The following is a 25,647-nucleotide window of genomic DNA, read 5'->3' as shown; positions in this document are numbered from 1 at the left end:
ATAGAATCACAGAATATCCTGAGTTGGAAGGGATCCACATGGATCACTGAGGTCCAGCTCCTGACCCTGCACAGGACAGTCTCAAATCTGTCCATAAATTCAGCAGGATCCAAATGAGACCCCCTCCCATGTGCTCTCCATGCCACTCCCAGGCAAGTGAGCATGGATAGCACAGCTAGCACACTGCTCCCCATGCCCTTCCTCTATCAGGGAAATGGCATTCCTGCTGGAGCCCTGTCCCAGGCCAGTCAGAGATGCAGCTGGCCTCCCCCTTCCTTTGCACAACCATGGGGTTACGTGCGGTTAACAGTCAGCTTTCCCGGAAAAGCGAGAAGGAAAACATGAGGTAACAGATGTTGGCGGAGCAGTGCCACCCACACACTGCTCAGGATGCTGCTCCAACTGTGGGAGCAGTGGCTGGGGCCAGCAGCCCTGCTGCTCCCGCTCCAGCTCCACAAACAGCCCCGGCACTGGGGGTGACGAGTCCCCCGAGCCCGGAATAGCTGGGACCCAAAAACCAGCCACACGCTTCCCAGTGCCAGCACTGCACCTCTGGGGATGCAGCTCAGGCCAAGGGGCAGACGCCTCGAATTCAGGCTCCCTTCCTTGCCCCAGCCCTGCAGAGGAGAGCCTTTCATCCCCACATCCACAGGGAACGGCTCCTTTGTGTCAGTGTGGCATGTGACACTGGCACGGCGGGCAGGGCCACCGCCAGCTCGGCTCCTCAGTGCCGGGGCAAGGCAGGTTTCCCATGGGCAGAACTCCCAGCCTGGGATGGCCACGCTGGAGCAAAACTGGAGCAGGGCTGTTCACAGGCAGTTTAGTCACATCCCAAGCGGATCTGGTCGACTCTCACGGTCCCTGGCTGCCATCTCTGGCAGATGCTCCCCAGACATCCAGGGCTTTGTGATCAGCAGCAACACGCTCCCGGGGAAGCTCAGCCACTGAGAAGCTACACCCTGCTCTAGGGAAAACACATTTGGAGAGCTGGGGCAGGGAGAGAAGGTACTACCTGTTCAAGAAAAGCTGCAGCCTCATAACGCATTCTAGGAAAAATAGTGGGAAAACCCAGGGACATCAGATTTGGTGTAGGTCAATAGTGAGAAAACCCAGGGATGTAGGATTTGGTGCAGGTAAGGGTCCCTGGACAGCTTTGAGGCAACTCTGCCTGGACCTGAAGTGGTGCAGGCCTGAGTCCAAGTGGGTTATGGAGGCCTTGAGGAAAGTGGTACAAGCAGTTGCATCCCAAGACATAGTTTACTACGTGATCACTCCAAACAGCCCTGTCAGAAGGGCTTACACAAACATATTTGTAAACATTTACTTGCCTTTACTCATTTACAAGGCCTTGTAGTCTAAAGTCCTGTTCCTTGTGTAACCAGCAGTGTGGGTGTAGAGATTTGGCTTCTGACTTCACCAAACCTTGTTGTCCACCTAATGGGCTATGGTGGCAAGATGCAACTCATGATTTGGTACCAAAAGCCCCTCCAGAACTTCCCACCTCCACTGAACCTGGGGCAATTCCCTCAACTCATGCTCCAAGCACAGCAGGGAAATGGAGCTCTGAGAGCAAACACATCGGTAATTCAGAATTTAGGAGGATTTCAGAACAGCCCTGCCTTGTCTCTGCCCCCCGCCCACGCTCTGGGGGGTCAGGGCTTGGCAGCCCCACTCAGACCTCTGAGCCAGCCTGTTCCAGCCCGGTACTTTCCCAACAAACCCGTGCTGTGTCCCCAAACAAAGCTGGGCCTCCTGTGCCCTGGACACGGCTCCTCCGCAATAGGGCCCTCGGTGCCAAGGGCAAGCTGGTGGCTCCAGCCCAGCACCCCCAGTCCTGCAGGGAATACTGATCTGCCTGCTCAGCCTCTCCTGAAAGCCCTCTTAGCGAGGGGCTTGGAGGGTGTTTTTCCTGCAGAGGAGCCTGGAATTACAGCTCAGGCAGGAATTCTCTGACAGCACAGCGCTGCCAGCAGAGCCACTGAGGAGCAAAGGCGCAGCTGCTTCCAAGGAGCAGGAAAGGTCTTCAGAAACAAATGGCAAGTTTAAACTCATTTTCTCCAGAATTCACCCTTTCCAGTTCAAGCAAGGATAGAATCTCGCTGCTGCTTCCCAAGTGCCAGAGAGGCTGCAAGGCCACCTGAGCCACAGGACACTGACCAGCACTGTTACTGTGTGGGTTTGGGGCAGCTTTAGCAGTGCCTGGACTCGAGGGTCTGTGCTTAAGAGCAGGAATACATGGACACACTGTTACAGTTCGGGGTGTGCTAGCAGCTGAACTCTTCCTATCCTGTGTTTACAAGGAATGGGGAACATCACCAGCAAGAATAAATCCATAGCCAGCACACAGCATCCCTGAAAAGATGGTGGCACACTGGGGCCTGGGCTTTACCTGCTTGCAGAAGTAGGTCAAATTCCTAAGGGAAGCAGCCGGTTGGGTTCCCTCCTTACTCAACCCTGTTTATTACAGAGGCTGTGCCTGCCATTTACTTAAGGCCACAAAAGCCAAAAAGAATGTCAGTAATTCCATGCTGTGCAAAACATGTCAGGAAACCCTTGCCGTGCCGGGCGGGGCGGTGCCCTGGGCAGGGACACGGCCGGCACGGGTGGACACTGGCCTGCACGGGCAGCAGGAAGCCTTACCTCTGCTGGGCACCTTATTCCTGAATCCGGGTGCGGGCTGATGCCTGTACTGGTGCGTTCCCAGCTCCTGCGCGGGATTAGCAGTTCCTAGCAAAGATTCGGGGTCCCCGTGCCCTCCTGCGTTTACAAGCAGAGGGGTCTCGTGGCAACCTTTGGTCAATGTGTTTGAACTCTTACTGTCAGGAAAGCTGTCCCTGTTTCCCTCGCAGGCGCAGTCCTCCTCCATGCTCTCCGAGTGGAACAGGGCTGGCTGGTGTCCGTATCCCTGCGGTGGCGGCACGGACGCAGGGACCTGCTGGATACATTCTTGCGCCCTGATTTTTAAGAGATGCTGGGGGCTGTTCTGGGGGTGGTACGTGTCAGCACTCTGATAAGGCAAAGACAGCGACTGGCGCTCCGAGAGGTTCTGTCCCACGCTGGTGCCCATATTCCCAGCATCCCCTTGACTCATATGCCTGAACAACTCTTGGAATTCTTGCTGCTGCTGCTGCTGCTGCCGCCGTTTGATGAGCTGTGCAAATTCTGCCTGGGGCAGCCGCATGTCCGTGTGCCCCGTGAGCGAGTGCCGGGGGGAAAGCAGTCCCTGGAGGATGTGCGGTACCTGCTGGTGTCGGCTGTAGTCGGGAGGTGTTGGGGACAACAGTGCCTGCTGTAGTGCCGATGCCGTGTAGTGCTGCTGCTGCTGATGTGCGTTTTGAGGGAAACTGGGATACTGGTCAAGCTGCGGGACCTTCAGAGCTTGCTGAGCTGGAGGGAACCCGACTCCTCCCGACGGGCTGTAGTTGCTGGGGGAAACGCGGGGCTGCTCCGGGAACAGGTGGGGGTGTAAGTGCACCTGGTCGTAGTTGGCGGGGGGATACCTGTTCACGTTCAAGGAGAAGGACGAGTGACTGCACTGCAGTGGCTCAGCACGCCAGGCTGCCCGCCCTGCTCGGCAGGCAGCCCAGGGGCTTCCTCAGGCACGTGGCAGAGCAGCCCTGCAGAGCCCTGGCCTGGCTCAGGAACTCCTTCCGAAGGGCAGGGAGGGAGCGAGCCCCCCAAAACCAGCACAGCACGGCCCGGGCTGGCAAGGACACTGCATCTTACCCCGAGACACCCCCTCCCTGTTCCCCACCCCGCTCCCCGGGCCGGGAGCAGGGAGGGAGGCCTTACCTGTGCGACTCGGCGCTGTCGGCGCTGAGCTGCTTGGACAGCTGCCGGTGGCCGTAGCTGAGGGAGGCCATCAGGTTGGCGCGGTGCTGCATCTGGATCTGGCTGGCGCTGGGGCTCAGGGACATTCCCCGCGTGTGGGACGCCAGGCCCTGCCCGCCCACGGGGGCTCCGGGCAGGAGGCTGCTGCCCACCATGTCGCCGGGCTCCTGCACTTGGATTGTGACCTGCTGAGGCTGCGACTGCTGCTGCAGGCCCAGGCACGTCAGCCCCATGGCTGGAGGGGGGGAACAGTTACCGGACTGCGGGAAGATTGTGTTGTGGGATGGCATCCCTTGGAACTGGGACTGGGAGGCAGCACCTACAAGGAACAAAGACCCTCAGCACTCCTGTCAGCCCATGGTGAGGCTTGGGAGAGAGATCTGCTCTTCATCCCTGGAAGTGTTCAAGGCCAGGCTGGATGGAGCTCTGAGCAACCTGGTTAATGGAAGGTGTTCCTGCCCATGGCAGGGGGGTGGAATGAGATGATCTTTAAGGTCCCTTCCAACCCAAACCAGGCTATGAAACTATGATTCACTCTATGATTCTGGGCCATGCTGGGAGCCCAGTACGTGTCTGTGGGGGTGAGGAGTGAGGCTCCTGAGTGCTCTGTCATGCTGTGCCAGCGTGCAAAGGTCACAGCGAGAGCCCCTTGCACAGAAACAGAAACTCAGCAGAGCTGACAGTGATTTGCATAAACCCAAGAATATCAGCCCTTCCTCCCCACCCCCAGGAGTGATAAGTAAGGATCTTGTGACAAGAAACCCAACAGCACATTCCAGCTGGCAGCTCCTCTCGAGCTCTCGATAACACCAGCCCTTGCTGCCAGATGGAGAATCTTTTACATCATCAGCAAACTGTGCAGCGCCTGGGCCGTGGGGGACTCAGGCCCTGGCACCCCCACACTGCTTCCCTGAGGTTTGAGGGACCACAGAGCCCTGCCAGGGGCCCACCCAGCTCCCAGGACTGCTTACCATGGGGCTGGAGCACACTGCTGCTCACGGGGGGTGGGCTGCTGTTGGGTTGCCTGAAGAGGTGGTTGTTGGGGTGGTTCGGGGGCGGGCTGGATGGCTGGATCCGTAACCTACGCAGGGAAACAAGCACCTTCTCATCATGCCTGCTCCTCGTTAAGATTCCTTCTCAACTGTGAGAGCTGATGCCAAATGCTGCACGTCTCGTTCTAAATAAACACCTCAAAGCCCTTGCTGGGGATCCCAAGCTCTGTGCAGCTTGTCTTCTCTTCCGAGAGCCACCTGCCTTGTCCAAATCACACAGGGAGTGAGCATGACCTGGTGACTACAACAGAAAACTGGGGACAAGGACACCCCAGGCTCAGCTCCTGACTCACTGTGTGCAGTGACACACGCTGCTCTCCTTTCCCATAACTCAGCCTGCCTCACCCACAGGTCAGGGTGCTGAGGGCAAAGACAGTGACCTCACTGAGGGCCTGGAGAGGTGTGAGACATGCAGGAGGCATGAGAGAGCCCAGCTGCTGAAGTGGCATCTTCAAGCCACTCAAAAGGCAGGACTGTCAGTCCCCTGCTCAAAGCAGGTCTGTGCCTTTGAATCATGTTTCTCTGCTTCTAAAATCCTTCTGACAGAATCCAGCTCAAAGGATCAGGCACGTTCACCTGGGAAATGGCTGTGCCAGTCTCACTTCATAAACCTCCAACTCAGCCTGGCCTCTCCTGTGTGTGTCAGCTCATCCCCAGGTCTGAGTAAGAGTAAAACCCACTCCCCAGAGTGTTTCTAAAGTCATTTCTTTACCTCTGAAGCTGGTGAGTGAGCAGAGCTGGCTGGTTTTCACATGGAGCTTGCAAGGGTGGAGATGGCTGTGGAGGTCGGATACAATCCTGAACCAGGCACCACAAGAAAACAAAAAGTGTTTGCAGTCAATGTTTCAGTTAGTAAATTTAGAAACATTGCTGGGTGAAGCAGGATGTAACCAGATGCACTGAATTTCAGTCCCTCACTGCAGCCCTGGCTACCAGAGCTACCACAGCAGCTGTGCAAACATCTCTGCTGAAATCCTTCAGGCTTGGTCTTGCTACAGCAAGCCCAGCAAAAACTGCCCTCCCTCAATCCCCCCGGGACCTGCTCACGAGTTGTGTCTGCAGCAAAGCAGGAAAACACAGCTAAGCCTTCAGCAACTCTGGCTCGGGCTCCAGTACCTGAATCTGCTGATGAAGAATCTGATGGTGCTGCTCCTGCTGGTACAACATGTGCTGCTGCTGCGTCTTCTCCAGCGTCCTCTCGTCCATGTGCCCACCGTACATCTTCTGGAGCTGCTCACACTCCTGCAAGGAACCCAGCATGTTCTGGAAATGACCTTCTCGTGCACACTCACTGCTGTGCAAAAAGGCACGCTCTGCATCCCACCCCTCCAAAAAAAAGCTGGCAAAAAAAGCCTAATCCATTTAATTTGACAGAATCAGGTTTGCAATAACGTGGCAAGACAACAGAAAAGCACTGGGTGCACGTGACACCGAGCTGGCACCGTTGTGTTCCCTTAGTGCAGGCAACAAGCTCTGGTAACGACACTTCAAGGTGAGGAGAGAATCTCATTTCTATGGTGCTGCAAGGGAAAAGGCCTGTCCTGGGGCCAAATCCTGCTCCAGCCATCGGCAAGATGTGCCTGGCTGTGCAGGGAGTATCACACAACACACTCCAAACTGCGGTGGCAGGAGCTGTCCTTTCCTGGGAGACCCTGGAACAGCCCCAATACTGCTGCCACAGAGAATGTGACAGAGGGCAGCTGCAGTCCTGGTGGGCCCTGCAAGAGCAGGCAGGACACACATGAGTGGGCACAGCATGACATTTCCTCCCCAAAAAGAGGGGGGTGGAAGCTGCCCAGCTCCCGAGCTGCAGGTGAACTGCCTGTATGCTCAGAGGACACTCAGGGGTTGCTGCAGTCACACAGAGAGGGAACAGCCCCTCGGGTGGGAAGTCCCCACTGTGTCCCCTCAGCCTTTAACATAAAGATTCCACCTTTTCCTTCCCGAAGCAGCAAGGCCGAGGCAATAAAAAGCCCTTGCAGTGGCTCTTTCGAGACCCCCACCCCTCTCTCACCTGCTGGAGCTGTTTGATGCTGCTGTTGTTGCCCATCTTCTCCAGGTGGGCTTTGAAAGCCTGGATGCTGGCAGCACCGTCGGAGAAGCGCCGCACCGGGGAGAAGCGCTCGGTGGGGAGGTGCAGGGTGTTGGAGTCCTTGTAAATAGAGCTGAACATGGGGAAGGGGGTTAGTGGCACCAGCCAAAAAACAAACTCCAGTACAGAGCCATTTCACTTCCACCAGCTGTGCCAAGTTCTACCTGCCCACTCACACAGAATAAACTGTGGTTTAGAAGGAGAAATAAAGTGCCACCATCACCTTGAGGAGGAAGCAGGATCACTGAGTATCCTTGGTGCCTGGGCAGGTAAATGTGCTTTATGTTGGAGACAACCCAGCCACAAACGAGATTCCAGATGGGCAGCAACTCACTGTCCATCCAGACAGATGGATCTATCCCTCAGATGGAAAAGGTTTATAGAAACCACTCAGCATCCTAAAAAGCTAAAATTCACCAGTTCAGTAGGCACTTCCTGAGTCTTCCAGCTCCCCTGACTACACCTGATGTCTGTGGAAAACAGGAATGGCACATGGAGAGAGAGAAGCCTGATGTGTTCTGCAGCTCCAAAGAGGAAGGGAGGCTGGCATTCATGCTTAGGGATCCCCTGAACTAAAAAGGGGATGGGAAGGGAACTCTGCACTCGGGGGAAATCCTTCTCACTTAACACCCAGAGCCTCCCTGTCACCTGGATGCCCTGCATTGGGCACATCTCAAAGGCAGACACAGCCAGTACTGAGGCAACTGTGCCCAAGGCACCACGAGCAATTTCCCTTCTCAGTGAGGTTTCTTCACCATCAGAGGGAGCCAGATTTTTTTCAGGAGCTGTTTTCTCCCAAGGTTGGGGCTCCCCATTACCACTGAGCTCCTCTGCCCTGCCATTAGGTGCCACCTGTATTATTACAATATTATTAGGTGCCACAATACTATCACAAGCAAAGATAACTTTGCATACACGTCACAATGTGCCTCACAACAAACAGACGGGTTTCTCTGCCTGCCCTCATGGCTTCTGGGCAAAGGCTCTCTAGAGAACCTGGTTTCTGTGCAAATCAGAATCACAGAACGGTTTGGGTTGGGAGGGACCTTAGAGCTCATCCAGTCCCACCCCCTGCCATGGGCAGGGACACCTCCCACTAGCCCAGGTTGCTCCAAGCCCTGTCCAACCTGGCCTTGGACACTTCCAGGGCTGGGGCAGCCACAGCTTCTCTGGGCAACCTGTGCCAGGGCCTCCCCACCCTCACAGGGAAGAATTTCTTCCATAAGTAAAGAATTTCTTCTGTAAAGATTCTGTAAATGCTGCCTGCAGAACCCAGCAAGTAATACCTAATGCACAGGCTCCAGCAGTAGCTTTTGTCTGAGAGAAGGTTGTGGAGACATGGTCTTTACAGCACCTTTGACACCAAACCCAGCAAGAGCCCACTTGGCTGCACCTGGACTGGTCCTTAACTCCAGTGCCCATCCAAGGCCTGTTCCAGGCTCCCCTTATCAGAGAGTGATCAATGCTGGACCCCTTCCAGCACACTGGGTTCAGTTTTGTCACTGTCTCTGCCTTAGCAGGATGTACTGCAGTTTCTGTAGATCACACACAACCTTCTTCCAAGGACAGAGCTGTGCTCCTGCCTTTTGATGCCATCCCATCCATTTTCCTGATCCATTTGTTCTCCTGTTGCATTGATGGAAAGCAGAAGCTACAGATAAAATCAAGGTGCTGAGGTTCTGAAGGCTGTGTGGCCAAGGCAGAACAGCTGCACTGCCCAGTGCAGTTGCTGTACTTCAATTTGGCTTCCAGATACTTCAACGTGACCAAAATCAGGGGCTACATAAGAAAATATAAGATGGCTTAAAATAGGTTAAGGGCTAAAATAAAACCCATCTGCCATTCAACAACGGGGTTTATTTACATAATGACACAAGACTGGTAATTCCTGTGCCAGGTATGTCTTGGACTCAATGTGGGACACTCTGTTTAGGCCATGGTCAGACGAAATTTCCGTGATTTCACAGGAAAAACACGAGCCAGGCTCACAGCATGTTATGACACCGAGGGTGGAAAGTGCAGATACCATCCTGCTCAAGATGCAACAGCCTCAGGACTCCGGATCCAAGTGGCAGAGGTGACACCAACGTTATTTACAGGGTAAATGTGGTTTAAGTCTTGTAAAAATTCCGCTCCTTTCCCTGTGTGAGGGACCTGGCTTACCTTGAGGATTTGCAGCAATCCTGAAAGCAGGACACAGCACATTCTGGTTGTTTTGCAAGCTGCTCTCCCCTTCCTATCAAGCTGTGGCCCTAGAAATCTTTCCCCTCCTGCTCTTCCCATCCCCCAGGCACCTCTGAGGGAGTAACTTCAGGGCAGAGAGGTGCTTATCTTGGTTTTCAGGAGCTCCAGCGTGGCACTAGCACTGCCTCAGTCTGCTCAGAGTTCACCTGTCCCTGCTGATTACATCAGTGCTCAGCTCAGCAGGTCTCTGGCTACAATAAAAAGGGCTTTGTCAAGCCTGCCAGTGTGAGCTGCCTGAGGGGCTGGACACCAGCACCAGCCTGGCCTGGCAGCCACTGCTTTCCCAACAGGCAGCACACTCCAGTGTGCAGCTGGTTTGCTCCCGGCACAGAGGGTTCAGAGCACTTTTAAGCATTTTTATAAGAGGGTTTTTTTTATTAAGAGGTTCTTAAGCTCCCTCTGGAGCATTAGCATCTCCGGTTTGCTGCTGTGACAAGGACTCAGTCACATTAACACCTCTCCATCAGGAGTGTCCCTCCCACACATTCTGAGTCTGTTTAGATCCAATCCCACGGTTCCCCCTTTCCCAGACACTGATTGTTTTTCTCTTACCACCCCAGCTTCCTTTCCCCACATCATTCCCACCAAGGGTTCAGATTAGAAACAAAATGACTCTTGAGGAGCTTTGCAAAGAGACTTTGCAGTCAGAACACACAACTCTGGTGCAGAACAGTGAGGGTTTTAAGCCCTGGTGTGGATGACTTGGTGTAATCTTTTGCTTGTATCTGCCTCCAAAAAACATTCTGTAGCAAATTTGCTACTTTGACACTAACATTACAACAGGGAAAAGCTTTCCTTTAAAACAAACAGCTTATTCCCAACCTTTCTGTGATGGCAGCCTTTCCCGGAAAGCATCTCCAGCCACAAAAATGGGACTGGAGGGAAGAGCCAGCCAATTCCTGCTCGTCCCTGCAGGCAGGGAGCCTGTGCCAGCGCGGAACTCACGGCCCCAGCACGGCCAGACACCCTCTGCTCTGTGGGTCTGCTCTTCATCCCTACTCCTCCTCCTCCTCCTCACCCCTCCCTGCCAGGCAGGATGTCCTCAGAGCTCCGTTCTGGATGCCAGCTGACAGGGTTCCTGGCCCAAAGCTGCCCGGCCGGCCGGTGCCGTTACTCACCGGTGCTGGTCGGGTCCCAGGTGTGGAGCCCAAGCCCGGGGTCGGAAGGACTGCTGTCCTAGCTGCCTCTGCAAGTCTGGAGGGATTTCAGCTGTAGGGTTGGTCATGGCCAGAGTGTGCCTTTTTGACCTATTTGCCAAGTATCTGCAACAAGCGGGAGCACATTTTATAAGAGACTGATGGGAGTACTCCAAAAACAGGGAGCGTTAGATAATCCAAAGAAAACGGGAAGGAAGAAGCTTCTGCAGTGCTCAGAACACGCCATGGGCACTCTGCCCATGCCTCTCACAGCACTGGGTTGTCAGTGCCTAGGGGACAAGTGTAGTTTCAGCTGCTGGTGCTCCAGCCTCGGAAGGAAAGAGGAGCCATTCGCTCTTCCCAGCAGGAAAGCCACGTTGCTGGTATATCCCTTTGGGAATACCCAGGTGACTGCCTGCCCTCAGCAGGCATTCCCTCCACTGGAGCACATCTGCCTCCCTCTCCCAAGGCCCCAGTGTGCCCACGGGAGCCAAGACAGATGATAACCCAGCAAGAGCCGGGCAGAGAGCAGGCACAGAGCGAAGCTGCTGCACCTTCCAGGGTGGTCTTTGCACCCCAGATCCCGCAGGGAAGGGTGCAGGGGGGACACCCCAGCAGAGATCGGGGTGGGCAGAGCCTCGGGCTGCCCGAGGAGCACGAGGAAGGGCTGAGGCTGAGGAAGGGCTGGTGCCAGCCCGGTCCAAGTGCGCCATCTAGTCCCTGCTCCGCTCCAGGGAGTCGGGAACCGCGTGGGATGCACAGCGAATGAGATCCCGAGCAGTGAGAGAGTCCCTGGGCTCGCCTCTTACACCACAGCTGGGAGGCAACGGCTTGAAGGAAAGCCCCCTCTGCACTGGCAAAGAGCTGCAGGTCTCCTGCAAACCCCCCAAAGACTGGGAGTGCGGAACTCGGAGCCTCTGCTCCGACGAGGATGTGAGGAAGGGCCACACAGAGCTGAGAGCCACTGCCCTGCCCTGCTGCTCCTGGCACAGCCCTGCCCAGGGCAGCCGGGGTGTGGGCCAGCAGAGAGCAGGTGAAGCCCCTGCCCAGGTTGCCCTGGGGGTGAGGAGGGGGCTGGGGCTCCCTCCCAGAGCTGTTCAAGGCCAGGAGGGATGAACGCCCCCGTACGAACTCAACTCCTTCTGCTCCTGTGAACCAGCAGTGAGGTGGTAACCGGGCCAAAGACCACTTGGCCAGTGACACCTGGGAATTCTCACCTTTGCTCTTGTCCCCTGCAGCTCCCACTGTGAAGCAGAAAGAGCAGCAAGCAGTACAGTTGTTGCCTTGCCCAAACCCAGCCTCTCTTTGCTACTGAAGCCACTTAAGCAGAAGAAGCAGGTTAAGAGCGCTGTGGTGCCCCGCCAAAGCCTGTGCCATTAGCTGTTTAAGAATCATTTGATGCAGACGGGGAAAGTTTCCCAAAGAGCTTTGCTGCTGTGGTTTGCTAAGATCATTTTATTTCAGCCCTCCAGGGAACAATCCAATCATGAGCTCTAACAGCGTTTCGGGTGGAAGAAAGTTTCCCAAAGCTCCAAGGAGACCTGACTGTTCCCTGGAACAGAGAGAAGACCTACGCTCTGCTTTCAAGGTCAGATTAAGGAGGGCAAAAGCTGCTCACTGGTGGCTGCAAACAGAGTATTTGGGGCAGTGTTCTGAGAAGCTAAATATTTGCATCTGTCCATTATGGTAATGCTATTTACCCTTCTCTGATGACTACTGACATGTTGCAACACAAGGGGTGGAGAGCAAGTTAACACACAACCTGGATGGTGCTTTTTCAAGGCCATCTGGTGGAAGAAGAACATGTGCTGTGAAAGGACTAAAGGCAGCACTGTCGAGAGCAGCAGTGACCTCTTGGTCCAAGGGGATTTGGCTTCCAGCGGGATCTGAACATTTCAGTGCCTTGCAACCTACAAAATGCTGGATGGAGGTTTCAAAATGTTTCTAGCTGAGCTAATGCTTTAAAGGCTCAACTGAAACCTCTGGGTTTAGAGCAGTGAAAATCTGCCCAGGTAAGATGTTCAGGCATCCCCTTGCCAAGAATGAGATTTATCTGGTTTGCACAGAAAGACTGCCAGCTGTCTGAGGACATTATGGGCCCTAAATTACAACTTTTAATGACTACCGAGGCTATTATTGATGCTAAAAGTAGACTTTCTAAGCTCAGGTAGGCAAAAGGAATTTCAGTGCACAGTCTGTCACTGCTCACACTTCCTCTGGAGCACCAAGAGGAGCAGAGCTGGCCAAGGCTCTGGAGTATGACCTGCACCCACCCCAGTGTCATTCTGTCTGTAACAATCCCCAGTCTGAACCCTTCTGAGCCCCTGAAGAACCCCTCCCTCACTCAAGTGCTGGCCTGTACAAAGCGGGGGATCCAGAAAGCTCTTCAAGGTAAGAAGCAGGAGCACCCACCACACATAGTGCACCAGCTGGTTAGCAGAGAAGAACTGTGCAAAAGCTACTAAGAAAATGTTAGTGAGGCCATGGTTAGTGTGTTCATGGACTGAGAAAGTACAAGCATATTCTATCCCCTTCCTACTACATGTTTGGAGCAGACACAGAGAACAGAAGTTCCCAGCCTGAGAGCTCATAATCCTTTCCTTATTGGAGCAGGCTATTTTAAGGCCTGATGCTAAAATTAGCAGCTAGAGGTACCCGTATTTCCAGCAAGCTCACTTTGTTTGAGGCATCAGAGTTGGATGTTTACTGCATGTCTTGATACAAAAGCTGCACTGGCACCCAAGGCCACAGAGGAGATCCTCCCACCTCCAGCACTCAGCAGGGAGCGGGAATCCCTCGGCACTCACTTGGCAGGTTAGTGTGGATTGCATGCTGCTGCACACTAAGCAAAGGAATTTAGCAGTTCCAAGAGCTTCTGGAGAACCTACTGCTCAATCAGCTACCCATTTCAGGGGAATCCAGCTTTGTAAGCACCCAGTAGTGCCAGAGGAGCAATTGCCTGCAGTAATCAACACCCACAGGAACAGGAGAAGTGTTGAGCTTTCGCTGTAATCAAGTTTGGTGCCCTGGTGAGGTTGCTGTGTTTGAATTCAGCTGTGGAACACCCCAGGGTGAGCCTCGTGGAGGCAGGAAGGGCAAACGTTAACAGAGTGGGAGTTACCTCTGCACAGCTTCCTGATCTGGCTCCCCATCAGAGCTCTCCTCATCCACGGGGGTGACAGCTGGGACAGCCTGTGGAGAGAAGAGAAGCCACAGTTCTAAAGGACAGCCAGCACAGTCCCATCCACTGAGGGGACACCTGACCTTCCCAAAGGAGCTCTTGCAGGGCTGTGTGTTGGCTCCTCTGCAGCACCAAAGAAACTCAGCCAAGAACCCCTTCCGACATTCCCTCCCCAGTCAAACTGCCTGTACAAGGTTGCTGCTACATGGAAAATTCATTGATACAGATGCACCGAGGAAGAAAGAACATGCATGAATGCCCAAGATGGACACTTCAGTTTCTCCATGGCATCAGCAAAGGAGAAGAAAAGCAATCATTAAAAAAATGCATAAACACTGTCAATTCCAGAGAGGAACACCATCTTGGCTGCCAGATATCAGAGAGCACAGCAACTCTCCTGCATGGGGATAGAGCACTCCACTGCTCCAGAGCAGGGGAACCTTTGGAAGCAAGCAGGCACATCCTACACGTGGAGTCTGCTGTGACCTGGACACAGTCACCTCTGCCTGCGGGAGGAGATATTTTTAAGCACACCCCCATTCTCTCCTGTCCCTTTGGTACTCACTGGCGTCATGGTGACGAGCGGGGAGGGGCCCCGGGGCCGCTTGAGCAGCTGCTGTGCGTGCAGCTGGATGTTGGCCCCGCCGTCCGACGCCCGCCGGCCCAGCGGGCCCATCCCGTTGAGCAGCTGCAGGGTGGGGGGCTGCAGCAGGGACTGCTCCTGGGGACACAGACAGCCCAGTCACCCACCCCGAACCAGACCCCAAGGTCACAAACCAGACACAGGCAGAAGAGAAGCCTCCTGGGCTTCAGGAATGTCACCAACGTGTCGGGTGATGTGGGGCAGCGAGAGGCAGTGTCAGTGGAGGAGCAGGGTTTAACTCTCCATCTCCCTGCACGCTGCTTTAGCTGCCAGCCTGCAACCTGCAGCTCAAAGCCAGGCAGCACAGTCCTATTCCTCCCCAGCCCATTAATTAATCTCATATTGCACTGTTCTTTCGTTCTTCAGCTTTTCCATGGAATGACAGAAACCCAGAACGATTTAGGCTAGAAGGAAGCTTAAAGCTCATTTTGTTCCAACCCCCTGCCATGGGCAGGGACACCTTCCACTAGATGAGGTTGCTCAGAGCTCCATCCAACCTGGCTTTGAACAATTCCAGGGATGGGGCAGCTACAGCTTCTCTGGGCAACCTGTGCCAGGGCCTCACCACCCTTACAGTAAAGAATTTGTTCCTAATATCTAATCTAAACCTACACTCAAGAACCAATTGGAGTCATACCTAAAGAGAGTAAATCTTGAGGCTTCTGGACTCCAAGGAACTGGCAAACAGAGCGAGCACAAACACCCCCCCAGCCTGGCAGGGCACAGAGCACAGCAGGGAGCACAGTGGGCACTACCTTGTACTCCAGCTGTCCTGTGGGCTGCAGGTTCTGCCTGGGCAGCACGTTGTGCATGAAGTTCACATTCGGGGTCACCTGCAGGAACGGAGCCTGAGGAGTGACACGGGGGAAGCCGGGCAGGAGCTTCTGCAGATCTTCCATGACTTCCGTCCTGTGCAATCACATTCAGAGAGGTGAATTAGCCATGATGTGAGGAAAACCTCTCACAGACCCAGTACACACAGCTTCCCTTCACAAAAAGCTTCTTATTGCTCTGGAAAATGGTCACACAGATCAGCCAAGTCACTCCTGGGTTTTTGTTTGTCCCTTTTCCCCCTCCATGCTGAGATTGGCCAGAACTAGCTCTTGGCATTAACCTTGATGGCACTTATCACAAAACCTTCACCTTGGACATGACATCAGTGCAGCTCAGGTGAGACACTGTCTTGCACACCAGTATAGCTTACAGAGAGCTGATGAGGAAGAGGAGGAGGAAAGCATCTCATCCCCATCTGAAATACTAACCAAGTTGTGCAATGGGACTGAGACTTTTAAAGGAACACCCAGAAGGACCAAAGTCATGTGCTGGGAATAAATCTTCAGGTCCCATTAATCCTCCAGCTGGGAGTTTAGATTCCAGTACTCACCGTGGGTCAGCCACTCCCACTGTGTGCCTCCTCATGGAGAGGTATCGGACCAGAGCCTCGGGTGAGGGCTCTTCCCCTTCATCACTGTCCAGGTTCATTGTTCCATCAGTCTGGGCAGGGAAAACATTGGAGAGGTCGAAATACAAGGATCAAAGGAAAGGTTTTAATGCAAGCCGGGAAAAGAACTTGCAGGGACCATTGGGGGGGTACCTCACCTCCACAATCTGGTTCTCAGGGTTGATGAGCTGGACTTGTGGCACATTCATGTTCATGGTGTTGCTTGTCTGTTCTGTCTGCTGTGTGGAGAGATCAGCATCAGAAGACACAAAGACAGCACTGCTTACAACCCCTTTACAAACACTGCTGGATTAACACAAGTGCACAGCCCTAAGCATCTGGGAGGTTACCCTGGAGCCAATGCAGAGCTGTTCATTCTCGGTTCTCAAGGGGTTGCCTCATTTCCCCAACTCCCTTCTGCTCAGGCACGGTCCCTTCTGCTTCCCCTATGAACTGGCCTCCCCCAAAACAAGTGCTCATTGCTTCAACAGCAGCACAAGTCGAGGAAGAAGCACCACAGAGCAGTCCTGAGCAGTGAACTCCAGCTCCCAGTAACCCTCACAGTTCCTTCTCCTCTGTCAGAGGAGAGAATTCTCAGACAAGGAACATTGAGGACACCCACAAGCAAGCCTGTGTTTAGCAGGTAAGGGACTGGCTGGCCTTCCAGGGCTGGAAGGACACCAGGCAAGTGGGGTGTACCTGGATATTGGCTGAGGGGAAGGTCATGGTCCGTGGGATGCTGGGGGACGGCGCGATGCGCAGGTTCTTGTGTCTCTTGAGGCGGTCGCAGAGCAGGCTGTAGATCGCGCTGTAGTGATCGTAGGCATCGGCCCGCAGGGACTGCAGGGAAAGGAAAAGCACTCAGTCCTCTTTGTCAAGTGATAAAATACACCCTATGCTCTGCTGGGATGCTCAGCTGCCACTGAACACACTGCTCTCCAGTGGGAACAGGCGGGACACGGCAGGGCCTCACCTGGACCGTGCGCTCCTTGTCCAGCCCCATGTCCGCCATGGCCAGCAGCACGTCCTCGTTCAGCGGCTCCAGCTGCCTCTCGGTCTTCAGGTGCTGACACTCTGCTATCAGCTGGGAGGGCACAGGCTCAGAGTTAGTGCTGACATTCCCAAAGGCACACTGATGAGTCACAGTGCACTGGGCTCCAGCTGCAGCTGGCATGAGGTCTGAAGGCTGATGGCACAGCAACCCAAAATCTAGTGCCTCAAGCTCCCAGTGCCACAGGGAAAGATACAAAAATGTATGCAGAGGAGGAAGGATGTGACAAGCAAGGCCAAGAGACACAGAAAGGGGCAATGCAGCACACCAGCACTGGGAATGAGAGTTCCCAGAGAGCTGGACCAACACGGCAGCACCACGTGCCCGGAGCCTGTTTGAGGCACCGAGCAGCCCCCACTCCCTGCTCACCCTGTCAAACTCTGCGTCAGCCTCCCCCAGCTTCATCCACTTGTGTTTGCAGATCTGCTCCATGGAGAGCCGCTTGCTCGGGTCCAGGACCAGCATGTGGCGGATCAGGTGTTCACACTCTGCCAGGGAAGAGAGGCCGTGTCACCCTCGGGAAGGGACAAGGTTGCTGCAGAGGGGAAAGGGCTTTTTCCTTCCCAGGCAAAGTGTGTCAGTCCCCAGTGTGCCTCTTTGCTGCAGACATTGATTTCCCGTGCTAGGAAGGAGGGAAGCCACCCTGGCCACACAGAGCCCTGAGGTGGTTCCCTGTCACCCTGTCCCTCCCCACCATGACATGACTGACTTTTGGGGACTGAAGAGCAATCTGACCAGTCCCCACTCAACAGCTCACTGTGAATGATTTCTCCATCATATTACCCCTGGGCTGCCACTGTGGGGCACTGCTGGGGCTCTCCCCCTTTGGGGTGGGATCTAAGCTTGCTTTGAAAGCACCACATTTTAGTGGAATTTGCTGCATGAAGAGAACCAGTTTTCAGCTGGGAAACTCCATGCAGCCCATGCAAAATTATTCCTTAACCTCACAGCAGGCAACCAAGAATCCACGTATGACTCTTTTATCTGAAAATTAATCACACTTTTCAAACCCAAGATTCATTACTAAAGCACTCAGAGGTATTTTTGCAGCACGAGGACACAGACACCCATCTCTGTGGCTGCAAATGCACGAGCCATAATGCTGTAAAGGGCCAGAACCGAACCAGGTGTGGTGAAAGGCCCTGCACTGCCGAGTCCCCGTGCCATTCCTTACCTGTGGACATGAAGAAGGGGATGCGGAACTTGCCGCTGAGCACCCGCGCGCGCAGGTTCTGCAGGGTGCTCCCGTCGAAGGGCAGGGCCCCGCACACCAGCACGTACAGCACCACGCCGAGGCTCTGCGCCCAAAAACAAACCCCTCGTCACAAACGGGCCGGTGGGAAACTAAATTAAAATGCGTTTCTGGGCAGCCCATGGTTTTGGAACCTCCCGGTAGAGAAAACAGGACGTGGTGGCCAGAATGGGATTTTGGAAGCGTTTTCTTCAGAAAACACTTTTTGCCATGTCAGGGCTTTTCTCTGAGACGTGCACTGAGTGTTCAGGAAGCAAAGCCAAACAAACAGAGCAAGAATTAGATCAAAGTCAGAGAGAAAGAGGTTCATCACATACCCAAATGTCAACCTTTGGCCCATCGTACTCCTTGCCTTCAAAGAGCTCTGGAGCGGCGTAGGGGGGACTCCCACACCAGGTTTTAAGCAGCTGGCCAGGGGTGAAGATGTTGCTGAACCCAAAATCTGAAAGAACAAAGAGAATCGATTGGAGGACTATGATTCACTCCAGCTGTCCTGAACTAACCAGAGCACTGAGTGCCACGTCCAGTCATTCCTCCAGGGGTGGTGACGAAAGACCAAGTATGAACAGTGCCACATCCACTTTGTACAGTATAAAACACACCTGCTGCAAAAAACCCACTACTTCAGCCTGCTCCACACACTAAACCCACACTGCTTTTGCTTAGCAGAACAAAGATCTTTCCAGAATTTTGCTCTTCATTTTTCAGCCATGTGAATTTCAATTCCATGTTGGAATTGATACTCCAGGGATCAGATCACTGAGGGTTGCTGAAAGTCAGGTGGATGGTCTGGAATGGGGTTTTCATCTTGTAATCAAGAAATCCCACATAAATCTTCAGTTAATTCCCAACCTTTGGATTCTTCCATGTCACATTTCCCAGTTCCCTGGGGCCAGGGCAGCTGCCAGCACAGACAGTGCAAAAGCAAAAAAGAAGAGGAATTTTGATTTTTCCAGAAAGCACTACAGGAGCTGGAAACTTTGGTTATGGTGGGCAGCTCTACAAATACTTCACCAACAGCAAATAATAAATCCTGAAAGGGAAATCAAAAGAAAGGTCTTCACCTCAGAGGCAGCCAGCCATCAGCTTATGTGGGCACTAATGGCATTCTCTGCTAATTAACCTGCCTCCCCCTGGCTCACAGCTGGGACCTGCACTGGAAGGGGTAAGGAAAAGAGGCTGAACCCAAGAGAAGTGAGCTGGCTCTCCTAAACAGAAAGAATCTTCACTGAATTGCTTTCCCCTTTTTGCCTCAGCTGAACTGAAGCAAACACCCTGTCACAGAGGTGTGCCCACGTCCCATGAAGGAGGTGTCCTCAGCAGCAGCTCCATCGAGGAGCGGTGCCGCTGCCAGGGCTGTGCCTCTGTTAGTGCCAGAGATGTGCCAGCAGGAGGGCAGGTGACATTAATGCCCAGGGACGGGGACCCACAGCAACAAGGCCATTTCTCATGGCATTTGCAGCAGCAGCAGCTCCTCACAGCAGGGTGTGGGAGAGCGAGGAGGGCCAGGAACACTCAGTTTGCAAATTCTGACGGATTAAAGCTAAAAACATCATGGCAAAAACACAACAGTGCAGCTGCAGCAAGTGGAAACCTCTGAAGATGAGTTTTGCCTCTGTCACTGGTCAGAAAGAGGATCTGGGGTGATGCACAGCCTGGCAGTGAAACAGAAGATCCCAAAGTTGTGCAAGGAAAATTTGACTGAAAATGCATGTTTTAATACCTGCATACAAATGATAAAGAATACCTGAGATACAAAAGCACAAAGGTTTTTTTCTTCCCCCCATTTCTTGAAATAAATACACATTCACCTTGAAAATGAATGTTCATTTTCATCTGCTAATTTCTCCTTACAGCTTTTTATCCATGCTCCAAGGGAAGGACTTTGCATGAATCCTGTAGCCATCGAGAAAGGTTAGTTTTCCTAAATCACATAAAACTCCAGGTTTGCTCTAACACATTCAATACTACCAGTTAATTACCAATTAATTACCAGTTCCACACCAAATCCCAAGAGCAAGCCATCAGTGATGCCAGTGATGGCCAACACCTCTGTGCCAGAGGCATGGCAAACCCCACCAGCACTCCACAGAATGCACCAACTGTGAGTCCGTGCTCCCACTGCTTTCCTCACAGGATTTTCCATGACCTAGTTTCAGGTGACTCCTCTCCTCCTTCAAACAGCTTCTGCAGAACTCAGCAGACCACCTGGTGCTGCTCCTGCCAGCTCAGCTCCAGGAGGGCACAGCCGAGTTCCTTCTTCCTGTCCCTCCACAGGGGGAAGGTCCTTGCTGTGGAGATGATTTATGCTTATGAAGAATACCTAACACAGCCTGTTCCTGTGGAAACACCTGGAGTGCAGACCAGGCTGCTCAAACCCTACCTCAAAACAGCACAGAGATGGTAAAATGTTCTTTAAAAGCACCACGGTATCAGAACAAGGCAGTTACACACCCTTTGGGTTTTCACTGCCGGCTATGGAGCCATTTAAACCTCCAGTGAGCCTTTGGAGGACCATTCCAGGGAAATAGCACTCAGCTGCACAATTGTCTTTTCCACCTCTGCAAGCTTTTGAGCTGCTGTCTCACGTTCAAAGCAGGATGTGTAACAAGTGCCTGAATTATGGCCACTGGAACAAGCACCAAAACGCTGCAGCACTGGATGTGACTCCACCTCCCAACACAGCATTTGGGTCAGGTTTAGATGGAAACTCCTTCCGACTGTGGAATTTTGGTACTTCTCATATTCTGAGCAAGTTATTCTGGTTTAGACACTTTCATTTGTCCTTTTATGTACTCGGGGGGGCTTTGAGCACTTGGGGAACCACCTGTATTTTCCAAGGAGTGATTATTGCCCTGCAGAGCCAGGAGCAGCTCCAGCCCTGCACACGAGAGGCCCAAGGTGCACTGGAGTGCTGCACTGGTCATGGTGAGCGCCAGCAGCACAGGCAGGGTGTACCATGCCAGGGATGGGCCATCCCAGGGATATGCTGTCCCTGGGCTGTGCCATTCCAGGGTGGTGCCATTCCAGCTGGCAGCACCACGGCCTCAGAACAGACATGCAACAGCTGCCTCCCACACCCTTCTCTGCTTCCCAAGAGCTGCTGGAGATTGGCCGGCTGGGAAACTTCACCCCTTCCACATCATGCTGAGGTTTGCCCAGGGATCCACAGCTCTTTTGGCCAGGAACAGGAGGTGGGCCCAGAGGAACCCACAGAGTCTCTCCTTAGGGCACAGGGCCAGTGAGGCCACAGGCACGGCACCGTTCAGCCAGCGGGTCCCAGAGCTGCTGCACTCACCCCATGGCTGCCCCGGATTTTGGGATGACAGCTTGTCCCTGTGGAGAGCTGCTGCTCTGCCCGGCACCTCCACACTGCTGGGCTCTGCAGGGAGCTGGAGCCAGAGGCTCTGTCATACGTGGACACTGCCCAAAGGCTGGAAACAGCTTCCAGCTCCCACCTGTGCTGAGTGACCGAGGTCAGGGCTGGGGAAAACAGCAGGGTTTTAAAACCCCAAAAAAAGTTCAGGGAAGGATTTGAAAACCCCAGAGCAACAAACAAAATCTAAACCAAACAAAACCGCAAATTACCACTTAAATAAACTTTCTTAAAATCTATGGGAAGTCACAGGCCAAGTTGACCTATAAATCCAAATCCTCAGGGGGCAACCAGGTCTCATTCCACAAACAGATGCGGAGGGAAAAGGGCATTTTTGTAAGAGCAAGGTAAGTCACAATGATGTGATATAGGGAAAATATTTAAAAGAAACATCTCTGTTACAAAACATGGGCTCAGTCCCTCACATTTCCTCAGAGCACAGCTCAGGGAGTGGCGTCAGTATTTGCCCAACGGGGATTTTATCCTCAGGAGGGAAGGAGCAGCAGACTCTTGCAAATGAATGCAAAGCGATGCATAGATCAGATTCCTCTCCAAAACCATCCCCGGGAAGGCCTGGGTGTTTAGCAATCATCAACTCCTGGCTGAACTCTCCAGCCGGGAGCACAGGGAATGCAGTGCCAGCAGCTACTGACTCAGACTCTGAGAAGGTACACTGGAGAAAAAGCATCCATGGGAAAAATGAGAGCGAGGGTCACGGCGTTGGGATCTCACTGTTTATGGAAAAATAGTACAGCAGCAATCAATCAAAAAAAAACCCCAAATAGTGACCATCAGTGAGACCAGCAGCACTGCCCCACTCCGGGGCTGCCACGCTCCCTCCCTCAGAGCCAGGTGCCTGCCTAGTGCCAGGTAAGGGATTTAAAGCTGCAAATGGAGGTCAGGAGGAATGTGCCAGAAAATCTGCACTGCTGAGAGCCTGGAAAACTCCAGAAGTTTGAGTTAGACACTGTTAATGGGTTTGGCAGTGAAGGTTCAGCTGATTCTCCACCACTGCAGCTGGCTTTGTGCACTTATCCTGGGAGGTCTGGTGTGAAGCAGATCTGTTGCTATCACTTCTTGATTTTTGCACTCTTGAAACAATGGAAGAACTGGTGTCAAGTTGTAATTGATGAGTTATAGGGAGAAAACTTAATACTTGGAAAATCCTATACCATAAATCAGCTTTTCCAGGCTACCTTTCAAAGCACTACTGCATCTTCCAGCCAAGGCAAACACTGCCACCACCAGGGTGGGGACTATCTCCTGCAGTCATTCTGGGAGCACAGATTTGGAAGGAAAGGAGTTTCCAACTCCCTTAGATAAAAAAAGGTCTCCACAATTTTCAGAGCTTGTCAGCCTGCTCATGAGGACACTTCTTCAGCAAATCCAGTCGAATTCCAGTTTCCACCTGGGTTAGTTTTTAACTTCTCGCTGTTTGCCAGGCACCCTCCCCCTCCACACAGAGCGGATTTTCCCCGTGAACACAAGATGGCCTCAAATCATTAGTGCAGCACAAACCACCAGAAAGTGCTGCTCAGAGACCTCCTGAGCAGCCTCTCCCCGGAGCTCCATGACCTCTCCACTCCTACTCCCAGGAGCTCCACTCCTTCATCAGTGTCTCACTTATCTCCTGCTCCCAGGACAGCACGAGCAGGTTATCACCCCTGTGCCAAGCAGGACATGGTTCAGACTGTTAAGCGTCCAGAGGAAGGTTCATCAGGTCCTTCCCTCCTTTCTATTCCCTCCCCATTCCCTCCTCAAAAAGTGAGGATGAGGGAAGCCTAAGAAATTACTAATCATTTTACCAGAGCTGAGTGTTAAACTCTAACCTAACACCTAAGGATGGTTCGTGAGAGAACAGTAAACACAACAAACAAGACTGTTTCCTTTCTTCAAGGTGGTATCAAGATAGAGGAGCAGCTCCCCACCTCCCAGCAGTAAAATTGCTCAGAACGAAAAGTTTTGTAGCCCTCAGCAGTTTAAAAAACAAACAAAACAAAACAAACAAACAAATGACAAATGTTTGTAAAAGGCACAAGCTCTCCCAGGAAGTCTGTTAGGAGAGGGGGCAACAAAGGGCTTTCCAAAGCTGCTCTGCTGTGCATTAGGCTCTGCTAGAATTAAATGGTGAGTATGAGGTCTTCCACTTCAAAAGCCCATGAAATTGGATGACCAGGCCAGCGTTAAATCTTCCTGTTTCAATCAGCTGCTACATAATCCCACAAAGCCAAATAAAGTCAGTCCTAGTCAGTGCCCCCAGAGCTCAGCAGCCAAGATTCAGTCTCACGGTCAGAGGATCAGACATGCAGGTCTGTGTTAGGTCAGTACAGAAATGTCCAAGGAGAAAGGTCTCTGGAAGGGCAGTTAGTGCCAAAAATTCCCACTGTCTGGGAACAAGCAGAGGGCCTTGTGTGTTCAGCAACTTCAGCTTCTCTCCCTGCAGTGACTAAAGCCCCCAAAGCCCTGGGGCCACTCTGGCTCTGTCAGAGCTCATCCTGAATGACTCCAGGAGTGCTGCTTCCCCTTCACTGCTCTGCCATCCACCTTGTCATCCCTGCTTTGCCATTCCTTCCCTCTCACCTAGCCTGACCTGCTCTGAAGAAGCCCTAACCCAGCAGCAGGACTCAGAACAAGGTCACTTTTGTGACACTGTCTCACCCATTACCCGGAGGACCAAACACCAGAGTGTCTGCAGCCACATGTCTGCCTGGGAAGCCAAACCTGCTCTTTTTCCTCCTTCTTCTACTTTGCACTACTCGAAGGGAGACATAAATCTCCTGGCTGCAACCTGGCAGTTTCAGCTCTGGGCAGCAGGCCACACAGAAATCCAAAGCTTCCTTTAGCTGCACTGCATTTCCTTCCCCCTGAATACCTGGAAGCAGCCAATGCCCACATTTATGAACTCCTGAAAGCAGCTGCCTTCCCCCCACCCCGCTCTGCTCAGCTCACCTGCTATTTTGATGTTCAGGTTCGCATCCAGGAGGAGGTTTTCTGCCTTCAGGTCCCTGTGGACGATGTTCCTGCAGTGACAGAAGTTGACAGCAGCCACGATCTGCTTGAACTTCCTCCGGGCCTCCTTCTCGGCCATGCGCCCGTGGGCCACCAGGTGATCTGAGGGGGGAAGGACAGACAGTGGAAGGGCTTAACATTTATTTTATTTAGAGGACAGCTGAGGGGACGGCTGGAAAAACAGAGTTGTTTTGTGACAAAGGCTAAGGTTTTAGTATCTTTTTCTACATCAAAGTAAAAACAAAGCTTTCCAACCTTTGCCTTCAGTCAGACACCAAGCCTCACATCACATCATCTCCACAGCGAGAGGTGCAGGTTCCTGGCCATGTGCCATCCCACCTTCCCTCTGGATTTTGTGTCTTTGGTCTAACGTGCCTCACAGATAACTCCTGCTGGAACCACTGAGGTCCCAGGTAGTTACAGACACAACCTGCTCCTCACCTCAGCTTTCCAGCCAGCAGAGCTACGAGCTGCAGGAGGTATTTAACACCATCCCTCTCTGCAGATTGGTGAAAAAACATCCTTGCAATATCCAAGAAAGCATTTCATTATAAAAATGGAACTGGCTTCCACTACGGAAATCTGAGCACTCCCAAATATTTTGCTGAAAGTCTGCACTCTCACTCAAAGGTAGTATTTGTTGCCAGCTGGGCTTTCCTTGGAAGGCAGCACTGCACACACGGACAGGAAAAGCCTCTCCAAGAGATCACAAAGGCAGGCACACAGCAGTGACCCAACTGGAGTCAATCCACCTAAAACCTGGAAGCACCAGGCTTACAGAAGCCAGTCCTCACTGTCCCGTGAGCAGGGATGGGCAGGCAGGAGACAGGCGGCAGAAATGGCAGAGAAAGGAGGAAAAAAAGCATCCTTCTCCCTGAAGCATCAGCAGAACAGGCAAAACTCTGCCAGTAAAAGCATAAAAATCGAAGTGGCAGATGAATTATGAGGTACAATTACTGCCCTTTCCTAATACCTTTCTACCCAATAGGCAAATCTGGCTAAAACTAACGCAGCAGGTAAGAGATACAGGTAGGAACAGCAGCTTGCACAATTATGGAACTGAGGACAGCGCCATAAAAACCCAGGAGAAACTCAAGATGTGCCCTGGAGAGTCCCCAGTAACCACACGTGGGACCAGGGGGGTTTCCAAGTTTCCCAAGCTCACAGGAACAGTTTTGGAGGTTTACACAAGCCCTGTTCCCTCTGGTACAGGCCACAGGGTAGGGCAGCAGAGGCACCAGTCACCCAGGGGCTTGTTATCCCCTGGCCCACTTCAGGAGGTTCTAAGCCCTCAGCAGGGACATCGAGTTGGCCTCGAAAGACTTCTGGCCAAAATTAG

The 25,647-nt window shown here is 53.0% G+C and overlaps 1 protein-coding gene across 4 annotated transcripts in view; it reads right to left on the bottom strand.

Moving 5' to 3' along the window:
* SIK3 (SIK family kinase 3) overlaps positions 1-25,647 on the bottom strand; it is a 72,751-nt gene that overhangs the window by 3,132 nt on the left and 43,972 nt on the right. The window contains exons 4-21 of one of the 4 annotated variants that reach the window (XM_027739252.2): positions 24,249-24,410; positions 18,241-18,365; positions 17,846-17,969; positions 17,041-17,159; positions 16,594-16,704; positions 16,320-16,460; positions 15,779-15,859; positions 15,564-15,673; positions 14,935-15,088; positions 14,102-14,257; positions 13,477-13,547; positions 10,338-10,481; positions 6,898-7,048; positions 6,000-6,125; positions 5,596-5,681; positions 4,803-4,912; positions 3,793-4,150; positions 2,641-3,500 (exon numbers count right to left, since the gene is read on the bottom strand). In XM_027739252.2, coding sequence (XP_027595053.1) covers positions 2,641-3,500; positions 3,793-4,150; positions 4,803-4,912; positions 5,596-5,681; positions 6,000-6,125; positions 6,898-7,048; positions 10,338-10,481; positions 13,477-13,547; positions 14,102-14,257; positions 14,935-15,088; positions 15,564-15,673; positions 15,779-15,859; positions 16,320-16,460; positions 16,594-16,704; positions 17,041-17,159; positions 17,846-17,969; positions 18,241-18,365; positions 24,249-24,410 — 3,189 coding nt within the window. The remainder of the gene's footprint in view (positions 1-2,640; positions 3,501-3,792; positions 4,151-4,802; positions 4,913-5,595; positions 5,682-5,999; positions 6,126-6,897; positions 7,049-10,337; positions 10,482-13,476; positions 13,548-14,101; positions 14,258-14,934; positions 15,089-15,563; positions 15,674-15,778; positions 15,860-16,319; positions 16,461-16,593; positions 16,705-17,040; positions 17,160-17,845; positions 17,970-18,240; positions 18,366-24,248; positions 24,411-25,647) is intronic. The other 3 variants (XM_027739255.2, XM_027739253.2, XM_027739256.2) reach the window with 3 other exon arrangements.

Source organism: Pipra filicauda, unplaced genomic scaffold, assembly GCF_003945595.2.
Source record: "Pipra filicauda isolate LSUMZ 115617 unplaced genomic scaffold, ASM394559v2 scaffold666_size289731_pilon, whole genome shotgun sequence".
Classification (NCBI taxonomy): domain Eukaryota; kingdom Metazoa; phylum Chordata; class Aves; order Passeriformes; family Pipridae; genus Pipra; species Pipra filicauda.
Note: the sequence above shows the minus strand (reverse complement) of the source record. Positions and strands in the feature narration are given on the sequence as shown.